Genomic DNA, 16,682 nt, shown 5'->3' on the forward strand with positions numbered 1-16,682 from the left:
AAATTGGAATTTTGAAATTCTCAGTTAGGAAAATCAATTACAATTCAAAGAGACCCATTGGAAGAGTTTCAGCAGAAATCATACTAAAAACCATTATACAGATCAATATAGTTAAGGGGTTGGTACAATTCAACTAGAATCATCATCAGACATCGTATTACAAAATAATTATTCGATGAATTGTTCAATATACTAAAAAAAACATAAAAATAAGATTGAAGTATAACATAATGAAATCAAACAAAAACAAAGAAGGGGATCTTAAAGGGTTTATTTATTTATTTTTCCTCTCAGACAAATGCCTCATTTAACATCAAGGTTAAGAATGGATATATCAGTCTCGTCATCTATATTATCATCATTAAGAAAGAATCAGAAAACCCTAGATCCCCAAATTTCAGATAAGAAAGAAAAATAAATCTAAAGAAAATCAAATAAACGAAGAGAATTCAGCAAACAGGAAAATAAAAAACAAGGTGAAATTTTGAAGAGTTCCTCTCAGACAAATGCCTCAGTTAACATCAAGGTTATGAATGGATTATCAGTCTCGTCATCTATATTATCATCATTAAGGAACCCCTGTTTCTATTTCACAAACTCCAAAAATACATAAATTAGAATATCGATTGGAAAATCAGTTCAGAAAAACGAGATCGATGGCTAATTAACCAGCTTGAAAACCCTAGACGAACGAAGAAGAGAGCAGTAAATCGCTATTGAACATATTTTCCTTGTGAAAGAAACTCTTATGTATTTATAGTTCACAGAAACCCTAATTTAATTTGGGCCCGATTTCTCATTCGAATCCTTCGTAATTATATTCATTAAAGTCCAACCCTTTGACAATTTATTATGACTATGGTTGACTCGGCATAAACAATTCGATCAACTCAAACTTGGATATTAAGCCGAGCACCATGGTAAGCAATTTCGCTTTGCTATATTTTAATTATAGTGCAAATCGAACTATTGTGGTTTTCCATGTCGTTTAAATATAGCGAGATCCTTTGACTACATTTTAAAGTTGATCAGATCTGATATACTCTTTAGCTAAACTAAATCATACGGAAATTGAGTTTCTGTTAAAAAACTACTTTGCGGAAACTCTGTCTCCGTGTAATTTTGAACTGATACTTATTTTCCGTTTGGAAAATTTTCAATTTTACTTTTTATTGTCACTTTAACTTTTATTTTACTAAAACTCGTTTTTGTCTTATTATATCTTCATTTTTCTCTTAATTTTTTCACCCATACATAATATTTATCAGTTTCCGTGTGGTTGAGCTAAGTGATGCCATGGAACCATAATGAGGTTCGCCTCAGACCCATCTTCCTTAGTGTCACATGCCCATTTAATCGCCTAAAATTTTCCTGGGTCATGACCGGCGATGATTGTGGTTTAGTGAATCAACTTCACCCAAAATCACTCAGCTTTGCATACTTGCACCAAAGTATGCATCTGCCTTCACTCCAAAGGCTTTGCACAACGGAAGTCTTTTCTTATTTCTCTCTACATCTTCATGCCCCCATAAGCATAAGATGTTCTGCCATGTGCTTAACAAATTATCACACCAACCAGCAACATAATGAACACAAAGATTACTGCAACAAACTCATTTTATCGCACTAAAGGAAGATTACAAAACTCGCTCATCACATGGACCAAAACAGGCCATTCACCCTCTTGGTAAATGCCTAAAACTCTCTCTACATTAGTGGTTTTTCTTTCAAACGAACAACACCAATATTATTTATTCCTAAGCTATATATACATGCTAGGATCAGGCCAAAACTTATGTGCAACCGCTTGCACATCCTACAGACAGCCACATGTCCGCATGTAGTTTTCCTAACCACCAATCTGCTTTTCAATTGCCACCTTTTCTGTTGTCATGCATATTGAAGACACATTTGTCTTAAACGATTAAGGACACTCTAATAAGGTTATGAACTCATTTCATAACCCTTACAACTTTTCTCGCACCTTTGGAACGCTTGTGAAGCCAATAACCAACTTGTAACCGCCACCTGAGTCGTATTGCACAACTGTTGCGCTTTACTGAATTCTGCCTCGCTCCAAAGCTCAGCCATCTTGGCCTTGCATGCTTATCACTCTAAGATAATGCACGGACAATTCTTATGCTTCAATCATCGAGGCCAACTCTTTAAGCTCACTCTAGTTACTCATGCGTCATATATGCTTCACTTTGCCAATTAGATTGACAATAGCAATGCAACTCTTGCATTACCAACTTGTTTGCATTATTCAAGCTTTGGCCAGCCTTGAACTAATGCCATAGACCAACTCTTGGCATATTCTTCAGTCTTGCATCATCTTTGAGTTTGGGCCAACTCAATTCCACGGATATGCATCAATGCCAACATCGCATGTTGCATTTGCCAACTTTGGCCTCGTCTTGCCTTTCCATCAATGAAGCTTCATTGTGTCGGCCAATAAGCTTCATTACTTAGCCAATGTACTTTACAATGTAGCGCAACCTTTGCGCTTCACTGGCCCTGCAGGGTGCCATTATCTTAGTGCTTGGAAGTCTATACTGTATACCGCTATTATGGCTTGCATTGCGCTATTATGGATTCGCATTGCGCCATTACGGCGGAGTACTGACTTGGCCTGCAACACTGTGACGCACAATCATTGTGGGACACTTGCAGCCATGTCATATACCTCCCCCACCTAATTCGTTCAACGCCCTCGTTGAACACAACCAAGTATACTCGTTATACTTGTTCTCTGGCCTTGTACGCTTCTGTGCCCTTCTCAGAAATCAGCAAACTTTGTTTTGCCTTTAACCTTGCCAAAACTTCTCTGCCTAGTACTTTATGCCATCACTTAGTTTCACTGCTTCGTCATTGATCCTACTGATCTTGAACTTTGTTGTTACGTTGCGCATACGTTCCAACTCTGCTTCAAGCCGCATATCAATACTCAGATGCACTTGTGATCTGTTGCCATGCATTTTCAGAACTCATCTGAAATTTGACAGTACTCTTTTGGCTAACCCTAAACGAGTGGTCCTCATTCGATTGCATCTGCATCACAATTTTTTTTTCAAGCCATTATGTGCCTAAGTGTACACTAAACAACCAACATATCACTTTGATATGCATAACTTAGCTTACTGCCTTCAATTTTGACTGACATTGCACTCTTGCAATTCAACATGCCTTATTGTAGACCAAGTGTTCTTCAATCATATGCGCCTACGCCAAATCATGCCATGCCTTAAGGTATGCATACTATGATTCCATACCACTCTGGTATGCGCCACAATCCATAGCCTTTGCTATCTTTAGCAATGTAACAAAACTTGCACTAGATTTGGCCTCCAAATCCTATTGTAAATTACGCCTCCTAGTTTTGCACCATTTGTATGCCAAAGAACCAGCACCTTGATGTTCTTTGCTTGCATTGTCGCTACACCTTGATTGAAATGTATGACTTTGGTATAGTTATGACTTAGGATACCCGGGGTTTTCACATCGCCTCACTGGACAGGTTTCCTCTGCACGCGCCTTTGAAACCAACACTTTAAGCATCACTTGCTCTTTCAAACTGCTACGCTTTAACGTGGCGGGAAAACAACATCATGTTCTTCCTAAAAATGAGTTACTCTTAAATAATATACTTGATGGACTTACATCTGCATTCTTGTTGCGTTACTCCATGCATTCGCTGCCAAATGCCTTCGCACTTCCATATAACTCTCCAAAGCAAACTCGACTATGCCATCAACTCCTCTATTTGCTCCTTTCACTTTCAGCGTCTTCTATTGCATATTTTGGCTTAATATGATATGTAGCATCTTCCACGCGAATTAGCTTTACTTTGAACGAAAGAGGCAAGATCTTTCACTTCAAATACCCTCATTCACTACCTTACATAGAGAGACTTCATTCTAACACCAAGGTCCACTCGACCCAAACTGAAAGTATACTCAAACTTCAGCAAATACTCGTGCCAACTGATTGCAACTTATAAGACCTAACAATCCTTGCAATACTGACTTCAACTTCGCTTCTAAGCAACAAAGGAAGCGAGACAACACTTATTATCCCCAATGTAGCAATTCACTTTGCCACATGCATTCTTCCAACTATCAAAGTTCTTATGCCACTCCCATAACGAAGCACAATATAATTGAGATTAGTTAAATACTCCTTTTAGACTGATGCTATCATTTTGCTTTAGCTTTCATGAAGATTTCTTCAGAAATGACCCCACGTCATTCTTATGCATCACCACTACTTTGTTCTTCTTCTCCATGCATCCATAATTTGCCTAACTTGCATTTCTTCACGCATTATGCATTCTGGGCATGCCCAAATCCTATTTGGCGCATGCTACTGTTGCATACATGCTATGCCAATTAGCATTCAAATTTTAATGTAGACTTGTGCACCTTTGCACAACTGGAACGGACTTAACTTGGTGATTCTGAGCATCACCATAGAGCTCAGCAACGTCATATCACTCAATGACTTTCGCGGATAATACTCCTGGACAATCGTAACAAGGCCACAATCCTTGCAAATGAGGCGCCACTTCCTACGTTCCATGAAACAAGAATGCCGCATTCTTCTTCAAATTTATAACTCATTTTACTTCCCATGCACAAATGGAAAGTCTTGTCTTTCTCTTTCTCCAAAATCAACTTTAGTAGCAACAATTGTTGATTTGCAGTCGACAAGAACATTCGCTTGTGGTTATGATCAAATGCAGGTCTTTGGACACCCTTGTCCAAGCATATTCATCCCACTCAAAAACCAGGTGCAAGCACACTCCTTGTGCGCGTCTAGCATTAACGAAGAAATCTTTGCAAACATAAGACCGTGGTGTATCGGTTTTTCCCTAACTTGCGCTTATTTCTTCAGCCTTTCCATAAGCTTTATGCTAGATAATGATTGTCCATCCAATTCTTCTTTTATGGCATCACATTGTCACAAAAATGCTGGTTCGCAACCAGACATTGCATTACCACCATGGTACATGCATTCAAGAGATATAACTATAATCTTCCATCAACTGGCTACGATGAAAACACCTTCAATCTATCACATAGACATATTATTCATCTACTTTGCCACTGCAAAGGCCATCAACTTCTTTGAGTTCAGGAATTTTCGCAAAATTCCCATTACTTCTTGTAATGTACTCGCTACTGATAACACCACGAAATTATGCATTCCAAATGCATAATCTTTGCACACTTGTGAGAAACATGGACTTTAACATCTAAATTGCACCATAGAAGTCAGTATACTCTTGAGTTTTGTCATGCAATCACTTGAAAACCCGGTTTCCAATGATTCTGGCATGTTCGTCTAACACTTTGGGGTGGAATTCAGGCATCTTTGCCATGAACTTTCTTGGCCTGCTGCTACTTCAAGATTCAAGTTCATTCCAATTGATCTTTTCACACAAGACCAACTTCTTCTAGTCTCCATACTAGTGAAACCCAAACAATTCTTCACTGAATTTGACAAATAAATGACACCAGCTTGAGTAAAAGAGAGAAAAATCAACAACTGTGTCCCCTAACACAACTTTGATACCAGCTGTCACATGCCCATTTAATCGCCTAAAATTTTCATGGGACATGACCGGCAATGATTGTGGTTTAGTGAATCAACTTCACCCAAAATCACTCATCCTTGCATACTTGCACCAAAGTATGCATCTGCCTTCACTCCAAAGGCTTTGCACAACAAAAGTTTTATCTTCTTTCTCTCTAACTCTTCATGCCCCCATAAGCATAAGAGGTTCTGCCATGTACTTAACAAATTCTCACACCAACCAGAAACTAATAAACACAAAGATTACTGCAACAAACCCATTTTATTGCACTAAAGGAAGATTACAAAACTCGCCCATCACATGGACCAAAACAGGCCATTCACCTTCTTGGTGAATGCCTAAAACTCTCTCTACATTAGTGGTTCTTCTTTCAAACGAACAACACCAAAATTATTGATTCCTAAGCTATTTATACATGGTAGGATCAGGCCAAAACTTCTGTGCAACCGCTTGTACATCCTACAGACAGCCACATGTCCGCAGGTAGTTTTCCTAACCGCCAATCTGCTTTTCAACTGCCACCTTTTGTGTTGCCATGCAGATTGAAGCCACACTTGTCTTGAACGGTTAGGGACACTCTAATAAGGTTATGAACTCATTTCATAACCCTTGCAACTTGTCTCGCACCTTTGGCACGCTTGTGAAGCCAATAACCAACTTGTAACCGCCACCTGAGTCGGATTGCACAACTGTTGCGCTTTACTGAATTATGCCTCGCTCCGAAGCTCAGCCATCTTGGCTCTGCATGCTTATCACTCTAATCTAATGCACGAAAAATTCTTATGCTTCAATCATCGAGGCCAACTGCTTAAGCTCACTCTAGTTACTCATGCGTCATATATGCTTCACTTTGTCAATTAGCTTGACAATAGCAATGCAACTCTTGCATTACCAACTTGTTTGCATTATTCAAGATTTGTCCAGCCTTGAACTAATGCCATAGACCAACTCCTGGCCTATTCTTCAATCTTTAATCATCCTTGAGTTTGTACCAACTCAATTCCACGGATATGCATCAATGCCAACATCGCATGTTGCATCTGCCAACTTTGACCTCGTCTTGCATTTCCTTCAATGAAGCTTCATTGTGTCGGACAATAAGCTTCATTACTTAGCCAATGTACTTTACAGTGTAGCGCAACCTTTGCGCTTCACTGGCCCTGCAGGGTGCCACTATCTTAGTGCTTGACAGTCTATACAGTATACCGTTATTATGGCTTGCGTTGCGCTATTATGGCTTCGCATTGCGCCATTACGGCGGAGTACTGACTTGGCCTGCAACACTGTGACGCGCAATCATTGTGCGACACTTGCATCCATGTCATACTTAGCTTCAATTAAGCTATAGCTAAGGGAAATCCTTGACCATTATGCTTGGCCTTAGGGCAGCAATATTCACCTAACAACGTGGATGCAAAAGCGTTTTCCACTACGGTAAAACTTAATCAGCGACGTCCAAAGGGACGCGCATCGTAACTAAGGTCACATGACATAGTTTAAGCCACCAGTGGAGGGAGTTTAAATACGCGCCATTCAGTGGCGGTATTTTGTAAAATAGGGATGTGCAATGAATTACCAATTCATTGAGCTCCACAGTGGGATCATTAATTGGTTTTAGGATATTAACAATTCTAGATTGATTTCAGGCTGCATAACGGGGGAACATATTGATTTTTTGAAATATTAACAATTCCAACAAATTAGCATATACTCCTTCCATCGGTAATTATTTAGTAAATTCAAAACTATTGAAGAATTGAAATATTTTCCATATAGACCATCAATGCCCCAAATTCTTTATTTAATATATGTTAATTTCCACATCCTAGTTTTGATTTCTATTTGATAATCAAGATAATTTAGGAGAAAATATGAAAATTTTTTGTTACCCTTTCGCTAAAAGAAAAACATATTTTATCAACTAAATCATGACCAAGGGAGTAAACTACCTATTATTTGCCAACGGTTTCTAAAGAAACCATGCATAACAGAATAATTGTTAGAAATGAATTCTCTTTCAAGTTTTATATATGTGTTTTTTCATTCCGACTGGCAAGTTTTGTTCTTTTTCTTTTCGACCGTCAAGTTTACATATGTTCAAATCATTTTTACGGCTTTACTTATGAATTTCTTCATTTTTTTCTATATTCTACAAATTCTTTCTGCTTAATGTCATTCAGAGGGTTTAAAAGAATAAGAAAATGAATCAAAACCTTAAAACCCATTTTTACCAACTCCATGCACATAATAGTAAAAAAAGATAAGCTAAATAACGAAAACTGAAAAATGATAAATAAAAATATATGGAGATGCGGGGTATCGAACCCCGTACCTCTCGCATGCAAAGCGAGCACTCTACCATGTGAGCTATATCCCCTCACATGTTAGAAGCTTACTCATGTAAGTATTTATTGAATGTTAAGTAGGATCATTGACGACTAGTTTGCCAACGGCTATCTCCAACGACTATTTATTTTTGTTTATATAAATTACCTACTATATTCTCTCACCAAATCACAATTCTCTTATCAATTTTAATTTTCTCTCGGTTTCAGACAATTTTCTCTGATTTTAGTTGTTTTTTTTTTCAATCATGAATACTGATTTTGATTCTTCTGAAGAGGATATGGAAGTGGATGAAACTTTTGTACGTGGAAGAACAAGAATTGTATCAAGAAATTTCATGTCAATTGCGTGAAGAGTCAAATGATCAGGCTAGAAGTCGAGTGCACGTTTTTTGCATTTTGGAATTTTTTAGTCGGTTTGGATTCACCCTGAACAATAAAACTAAACTAATCAAAATGCAATTCGAGTTAACAAAACTTGTGTTCTCTACTATGTAATAAAGTATGAATTTAAGAATTTGAATGAAGCTTTCATGTACCTTTGGAGTATTCATCTTGTCTTATATTTGTACGTAGAAGAATATAGGGTTCGCAATTCCTTACCTCTCTTTCTTCGTTTCAATTCCATCTTTGTTTCTCTATTTTTGTATGTAATTTTTTATTTTCAATCAACTAAAATCCCCTAAATAAACCTTAGATTTCAGTTCGTGTGATCTCGGAGAGAAGATGGCGCGCTAAAAAATGGATTGGCTTTGCTTTCAAAATGAGAAATCTAACAGCTGAGTTTCATTTATTGTTTAAATAGGGCTTAACCCGTGCCGTAACGCCACGAGCTTGCATTATTTTCGATATAGTAGAACTCCCTTTCTCCTTCTCATTATTGGTTAGCATTAACCGATCTAATTCACGATGGGACCTTCTCAACTCGAAATATTTTCTCTATTTCCACGGTCGACAAACTCGTGTTACATTGAAGAACCTAAATGCGTATCAACATCAACGAACACACCATCCTTCTGTTCGAGGTTAATAATACAAGACTTGACTTGTTTCTATTTCTATCTACGTTGCTTTCAAGTCGTTTATATTGAAGACATAACATGCGAAGTTATATTAAATCTCTAGTATTAGAGACTTGATTATTTCATTATAATCAAAGTGTCAAGGAATAATATACAAGTTGTATCACAACTTTGGTATATTGATTGACGAAGTATAACATCTATCTTTTGAACTTTGTAATTGCGATGTAGACATTATCTTTGTAACTTGTTACTAGATTGTGTAATGAACTTTAGGTTGATTCCATGTCTACAAAACTATATTTAATTACATGAGTTTAAGGAAGTAAAAATGCTTTTGTGGATGAAAGGGATCAACGGGATTGGTGGTTCGATTCCTATTAAGGGATCTATAGCAGGACCGATCCCTGCCTTGGGGATCTATAACAGGACGGATCCCTATGGGGTCCCAATATCAAATCTTATTTCCGGTTTATGTATGAATATCGGAATATCAGTTGATGTTAAGAAAAGTTTAAGATGTCGATTTAGTAAGTAATTTGAACACATGCTAATATCTTATTATTTCAGTGCTCAAATATATTCCTTGATACTCAAACCGAAATATTTTAGGGTTTTTGAATTTATATATTTTATTTTCTCAGTAAGTAAAACATATCTTTGGAACATGTATTAGTAGAGTATACTTGTATTAGAAAAAACCAAAATTTGGTATATATAGTCGAATATTAACTGGAATTAGACAAAACCAAAATTTGGTATTTATTGCATATCTTTTTGATATTTTTCGGTTATGGAAATACCTTGGTGTCTACTTTGGTCTATATATAGTGAAGTTTGTTCTTCTTTCAAACTTATCCTGACACTCGCACTTTATTTTGTAGTCAAAGTGATAGCGGACTAATAGTATTACTTGAAATAATATTATGAAGAGAGTAACCTAATAAGGAGAAATCTCTTACGCCGCTATTTAAAATCTTATATGGGATCAAGAAGCGTCTAGATAACATTTTTTGTGGGAACTATAACCATATATATATAGTTATTTTAGTTTTCCATTATTGATTTGATTGACTAACGAAAGTTGAACCTTGATATTCACATAGTTTGATTATTCTAAAAGCCTTCTCTTATGGCATAAGGTCACTCAAAATAGATCAAAGATCGACAAAGTTCAGATTTGTTTTTAGATCCGAAGATAGGCTTGTGATCATCCATTGTTAATAGAATCTATTTTGTGTGTGATCGATCATAAGAGAATCAAGTTTGTTTGTGCAGGTACACCGACGGCTGAAGATTTGAAGACAATAAGATTCCTCATTGGCTTATGATCTTTGTGATTATACTTTGCACATATTTGATTGGCTGAGATCCGACTTATTTTTGTTTATTTAGATGGACATCTTATAACTAATCGTATAGATTGACAATCTACGATTTGGTGGTTCTCTTCAGGATTTGAATATGATATGTTGTGAACCAAGATCTGATTATCTTGATAATCTAAATCTTGATTGCTCTAAACCGAACAAAGGAGTTTATTATTTTAAACGAAGCCTTTGTTTAACTCAACAATATCTTTGATTTAGTTCTTGAGATTTAAAGCAGTTACGAATAAAGATTAGTTATTTACAATCTCGGGATACGATCCAAAGGAGTTGAGTGCTTGAAGTCTTCACAAGCGGGTGAAGCAAATTAAGATAGTGGACTATATCTTAGGATTCACGTGCGTTGGCTGTATTGGTAAAAGGTGCAGGAATGCTTAAGGAACTAGGTAAATTAAAGTTAGTTTACTTGGTCTCAACTATACGAAGTTGGTAGTATTCTTTGTATAGCGGCTTAATTATGAGAGTATTCAAAACTGGACTAGGTCCCGGGTTTTTCTGCATTTGCGGTTTTCTCGTTAACAAAATCTTGTTGTATGCTTTTACTTTACTTTATTTTTTGCATTATAATTATTGTTTTAGTTATAATAAAGAAATTTCGCTTGTACGTTAATCAATAATTGGTTTGATCCTACAGTTGGTTCAGTTACAGACTTATACTATATACCAAGTGAACATTTTGTGGTTGCTATCTTCTTCATCATATATATATGGATAATAATTGTCAAATTTAGATGCCAAATAGACTGCTCGATAACTTTCTATAGGGAATTGTTTAAAGATTGGAAAATCGATGCTTCCCTCATTTCGCGAACTTATTTTTATGGATAAAAGAAACTGACAATAAAAGTATATGATATTATGTTTTCCTAACAATCAATATTATAATACCAAATATATTTTTATTTCTACTTTATTCTGTTGCCAAACTTACTTTTTAACTGATAAACCAAGCGGTTGCCAAACTAACTGGTCCACTTTTTAGCTTCTAAGAAGTACTTCCCAGAAGCCCAGAGGGCCAAAAGACACTTCTTGCTTCGGCTTCTGTATCCAATGGGCCTTTTCACGTTACCAGTAAAAGCCCGATTCCTTGACCATTTAATTGACTCTCTTGACTCAATATAACCCGTTCGATCAACTGTTAATCTCAGAAAGTTTCTGAGAAGACGAAGGTACCCTTTCTTTTGTTAACACAATGCTCTTGAATAAATCCATTGAGAGAAACTTCTAGGGTTCTTCGATAAGAAGGATCTCTGGGTTAGGGTTTTGCTGGTGGTAGCCATGGCGAATCGAACAGATCCATTAGCGAAGAACATTCGCGGAACAAATCCACAGAATTTAGTAGAGAAGATATTGAGAACGAAGATATATCAGAATACATATTGGAAGGAACAATGTTTTGGTTTAACAGCTGAAACTCTGGTCGACAAAGCAATGGAATTAGATCATCTTGGTGGAACTTTTGGTGGTACACGTAAACCTACTCCATTCATGTGTCTTGTTATGAAGATGCTTCAGATTCAACCTGAGAAGGATATCGTTGTTGAATTCATCAAAAACGAAGATTACAAGTAAGTAATGCTTATAATTTCGTTGAAATTAGGGTTTGTTTTATTACTGGTTGAGATTGAGTTTTGGGTAATTAGGGGTTTTAGCTGATTTATTATGTTTTTTGATTTTTTCTTGCAGATATGTTCGTATACTTGGTGCGTTTTATTTGAGAATAACGGGGACAGATACAGATGTGTACCAGTATCTTGAGCCTTTGTACAATGATTATCGTAAATTGAGGCAGAAATTAGCTGATGGACGTAAGTATTGCTTGCTCCTACTTCTTGTTTTTCGAATTGCACCTGTAATTTATGTGTTTCGCATTTTTATTTTCGAATTGCACCTGTATATTCTAACTCTTGAAAGAGATTGAATTTTAATAAGTTTGACAAGCCTTGCATCATTTGTTTTTCAAGTGTCTTTTTTTCTGTCACCTTTCTTTGTTTGCATCCTGAAGAGGTTTTGCTGGACAATTCGAACTTTGTTTATGAAAGGAACGAGTTTTTGTATGATAGGTATCAGGTTTAGTAAGTCGTCAAGTATCAGGTTTAGTAAGTCGTCAAGTAGTGATGATTGCTTAACAGAAGCTATGAGTTTGACATCCAAGTGATGCTCTTCTGTCATAGTTACTCTGATGGGGCTAGTTAGTAGTAATTAATATGCTTTTTTTGGTACAGAATGAACTCTTCATTTCCTCGATGTGTAAGTCTTAAACCTATAATTCTTTGTGATGCAGAAATGCTCCATGTTTATTGCAATATATTCTCGAATGGCATAGAGATTAGAGTAGAGAGTGAAAAACATGAAGACAACACAGATTACATTGATGATAATTATGATAATACATTCATTGACCTGTAGACATCTATAGATACAGCGAGATGTAACTGAATGATAACTTCCTAGATGTTTACCTAAAAACCGTATACAACAACTTACTCCTAAGTCCTAACTGATAGCAAATTCTATCCTACACACATGTAAGATGATAGTTGCGTCGGTATTATTAACTCACATTGAATCCTTTATAGTGATGGTCCGAAAGCATTATGGAATGGATTGAAATGTAAGCTTATAAGTGTTAGCTGTTTTAGCTGTTTTTCTTTCATTCTTTCATAATGCAACAGTTGGTTAAGGTGTTAACTAGATTGACTACTCCTGCTGCAGAAGCTTTGCTGCGTTATTGGTTACTTTGCTTTGGTTACTTTGCTTTTATAGTGGGATTATTTTTATCTATAATGTTTTGATGTCTTCTCTGTGACTTCCAGGATACTCTTTGACGCACGTGGATGAGGTTATCGATGAGCTCCTGACGAAAGATTATTCTTGTGATATTGCTCTTCCTCGCATTAAAAAAAGGTGAGTTTTGGTATTACAATTAGTGCCTAATTAATGTATTTTATGGCGATGGATCGTTGTGATTCAGTTTGTAAGGTTTTTGATGGCTTGGATGACAATGAGCAGATAATTTCTTTGGATAATATTGATTTTAGTAGCTGGTAATAGAATCTGATACTGATTGTCCCTAATGTTTTGTGGATGAACAGATGGACTCTTGAATCAATTGGGACCTTAGAACTTAGAAGAAGTGCTCTGGAAGATGATTTTGAGGAGGAAGAAGATAAAGAAGAGGAAGACCAACCAATGGAAGATGTAGAGAATGGGACACTTGAAAAGGTTGGGAAATTATTATTATAGAGCCGCTTCTGTTACCATCTCCTTTTCCATTTCTTTTAATGTTATGGATGGGTTCTGATGTGGAATTTGTTGTTATTCACAACAGGATTACCATCGTGGTCGAAGTCCTGCAAGAGAAAGAGATCGGGATAGAGATTGGAAACGTGATAGTCATAGGCACAGGTATGTTCTATTTCACATAACAATGCTATGTTTTGTTTTTGTCTTAACGTGCTTAGCATTGTGCAAACAATTTTTTGTAGCAGAGTTGCTGGTAGCTAGTTTCACATTTTCTGCACATGACGTGTTCTTGTTACGACTAATACGTGAACTGCTCTCTTATTAAATATTAGATATACTTAACACATTCACAAAAAATTTGTGTGTTCTTTTTAAATTTCTGATTTATTTTCTCTTCTGTTGGGTGGGTAATGTTAAATAGTGGAAGCTGGTTTCTTAGCTACTCATGCATTCATGAGTTCTTTCACTATTACTGGCATCTAAAGCTTTGGTAGATTGAGACGCTTTCTACAGTAATTATATACGATGACCCTGCCAGGTTTCTCTGCACTGGCAGTGTGCAGTGAGAAGTATGATGGGTTAAACAACTCTCTTAGCGATGGCTTAGGAACTTATTTTCCTCTCCTAGTTTATAAGTTGAGTGGGTAATGTAATATAGTGGTAGCTGGTTTCTTAGCAACTCTCACATTCATGATTTTTTTCACTATTACTGGCATCTAAATCCCTTGGTAGATTTAGATGCTTCCTACATTAATTCTGCACTGGCAGTCTGCAGTGAGAAGTATGATAGGTCCAACAACTTATTTTTCCTCTCCTAGTTTATAATTTTGGTTCCGTTCTGCGGGTATAAAATGCTAAAATCCACTCAATGCTAAGTTCAGTTTCTTATATTGAGTGGTGAGTGGGTAATGTAATATAGTGGAAGCTGGTTTCTTAACAACTCATGCATTCATGAGTTCTTTCACTGTTACTGGCATCTAAAGCCTTTGATAGATTCAGACACTTCCTACAGTAATTATATACGATGATCCTGCCAGGTTTCTCTGCACTGGCAGTGTGCAGTGAGAAGTATGATGGGTCAAACAACTCTATTGCAGAGTACATATTTTTCCTCTCCTAGTTTATAATTTTGGTTCCGTTCTGTGGATATAAAATGCTAAAATCCACTCAATGCTAAGTTCAGTTTCTTATATTGAGTGGTGAGTGGGTAATGTAATATAGTGGAAGCTGGTTTCTTAACAACTCATGCATTCATGAGTTCTTTCACAGTTACTGGCATCTAAAGCCTTTGATAGATTCAGACACTTCCTACAGTAATTATATACGATGATCCTGCCAGGTTTCTCTGCACTGGCAGTGTGCAGTGAGAAGTATGATGGGTCAAACAACTCTATTGCAGAGTACATATTTTTCCTCTCCTAGTTTTGAAGTTGAGTGGGTAATCTAATATAGTTGGTAGCTGGTTTCTTAGCAACTCTTGCATTCATGAGTTTTCTAAATCCCTTGGTAGATTTATCGCTTCCTACATCAATTATATATGATGGCCCTGCCAGGTTTCTCTGCATTGGCAGTGTGCAGTGAGAAGTATGATGGCTCAAACAACTCTATTTGCAGAGTATAGTAATGGCTTAGGAACTTATTTTTCCTCTCCTAGTTTGGATATTGTTTCTGTTCTTATACAGTTTTACTGCTTTTATCTAGAGAACCTTAGCAACACAATTAATAGATTATCTTTTTAGAACTGAAAGTTGGTTTATCAATTCCAGACTAACCATTTCCATGTTGTTCCTTATATCAGGGATAGGGACTATGATAGGGATAGGGATTATGATAGAGACTATGACAGGGAGCGTGGGCGAGGGCGTGAAAGAGATAGAGAGCGGGACAGGGACAGAGATCGTTACCGCTTGCGAGATGAAAAGGACTATGGTCGTGATAGGGTGCGAGAAAGGAGTAGAGATGGACGGGATCGGGAAAGGAGAGATAGAGACCGAGGAAGGAATCGTTCAAGGAGCCCTAGTCGAAGCAGGAGTAGGAGTAGGGATCGCAGGGATCGTGATGGTGACCATCGTAAGAGGCATGGTCGCAGCAGTGCCAGCCCTAGGAGACGTGGTGCTGATGAAGAGGATAAAAAGAAGAAGCCAAAGAAACCGAAGGAAGACGGCACTGATCACCCAGATCCTGAGATTGCAGAAGCGAACAGGATTAGGGCATCACTCGGGATGAAACCACTGAGAATGTGAAAGGCGACAAACAAATCTCAGTTTGGTTTTTGTTGTTTTCTGTAATTTGTGTTGAGCAGCTGCTTCCTTGGATATCCAGTCCAATGCAAAAGTAGAAGGATTGAAGAAAGAGATTGATTATTTGCTAGACCAGATCTTCATATGTGCTTTCTTACTTATGTACTCTGTATTACAGCCTTCTAAGTATGATATTTACATATTCGATCAGTTTTTTGGCTCTTCAGTGAACAGTGAAAAGTTTTAAACAGCAGCTATATTTACTGGGAGGCTACAACAGTGTTGGCCTGTCAGGCTTAGCAATTATGTAACAAAACTGCCTGCTTCTGTCAATTATTAACAAACTCACTTCCACATAGAAATGCCATGTTCTGTGCCACTGTTAATGTTAGTTGTCTTTTATGTCCTTGTGATCTTTCTCAAGAAAGTTGATTGAACTTGTAAAACACAAACCCAGGAACTAGAAACACAAGAGGAAACTGTATCTGTCTATATTTAGAATGATTTTTTAGGGACCATGGTTTTTTTTGAGGGGACTATGGTTTTATTAGGCCACCTTCCCATAGTGATAAGGGGTGTCCTAAAACGTTGAAATGACTAACCTACCCTTAACCTAATTTAATTTAAACCCAACCTAATAACCACCTATATATATATAACCACCACCTCCTCCCACCACCACTGCCCACTACCGCCGATTACCACCACCACCAACCACCGATTACCACCGCCCACCACCACCGATTACCACCGCCACCACCTCCGATTATCACCACCACCAACCACCGATTACCACCACCACCTCCTCCCACCACCACCACCACAGTCTATTTAAGAAATGTAAC

At 37.1% G+C, this 16,682-nt stretch overlaps 1 protein-coding gene and 3 non-coding genes across 4 annotated transcripts; 1 reads left to right on the top strand and 3 right to left on the bottom strand.

The window, feature by feature from the left end:
• Positions 1-285: 285 nt before the first annotated feature.
• LOC113362540 lies at positions 286-367 on the bottom strand. Its single transcript, XR_003365786.1, has one exon. It is a non-coding gene; the product is annotated as a small nucleolar RNA SNOR75 (small nucleolar RNA).
• Positions 368-493: 126 nt separating this feature from the next.
• On the bottom strand, positions 494-574 carry LOC113362541. Its single transcript, XR_003365787.1, has one exon. It is a non-coding gene; the product is annotated as a small nucleolar RNA SNOR75 (small nucleolar RNA).
• A 7,326-nt stretch (positions 575-7,900) lies between these two features.
• TRNAA-UGC lies at positions 7,901-7,973 on the bottom strand. Its single transcript has one exon. It is a non-coding gene; the product is annotated as a tRNA-Ala (tRNA).
• A 3,534-nt stretch (positions 7,974-11,507) lies between these two features.
• Positions 11,508-16,195, top strand: LOC113355270 (pre-mRNA-splicing factor 38-like). The gene is made up of 6 exons (XM_026598094.1): positions 11,508-11,919; positions 12,038-12,159; positions 13,168-13,258; positions 13,447-13,576; positions 13,683-13,759; positions 15,396-16,195. Exons 1-6 carry the CDS (start codon positions 11,630-11,632, stop codon positions 15,838-15,840), a joined length of 1,155 nt encoding a protein of 384 aa, XP_026453879.1. The 5' UTR covers positions 11,508-11,629; the 3' UTR covers positions 15,841-16,195.
• The last annotated feature ends 487 nt before the right edge of the window (positions 16,196-16,682 follow it).

The sequence above is a fragment of the Papaver somniferum genome, chromosome 3 (genome assembly GCF_003573695.1).
Source record: "Papaver somniferum cultivar HN1 chromosome 3, ASM357369v1, whole genome shotgun sequence".
Lineage (NCBI taxonomy): Eukaryota > Viridiplantae > Streptophyta > Magnoliopsida > Ranunculales > Papaveraceae > Papaver > Papaver somniferum.

Coding starts and splice junctions, on each gene's coding strand:
- LOC113355270 (XM_026598094.1), top strand. CDS start 11,630: ATGGCGAATCGAACAGATCCATTAGCGAAGAACATTCGCGGAACAAAT. Junction 11,920..12,037: donor ATCAAAAACGAAGATTACAA/GTAAGTAATGCT, acceptor TTTTTCTTGCAG/ATATGTTCGTATACTTGGTG. Junction 13,259..13,446: donor CTTCCTCGCATTAAAAAAAG/GTGAGTTTTGGT, acceptor GTGGATGAACAG/ATGGACTCTTGAATCAATTG.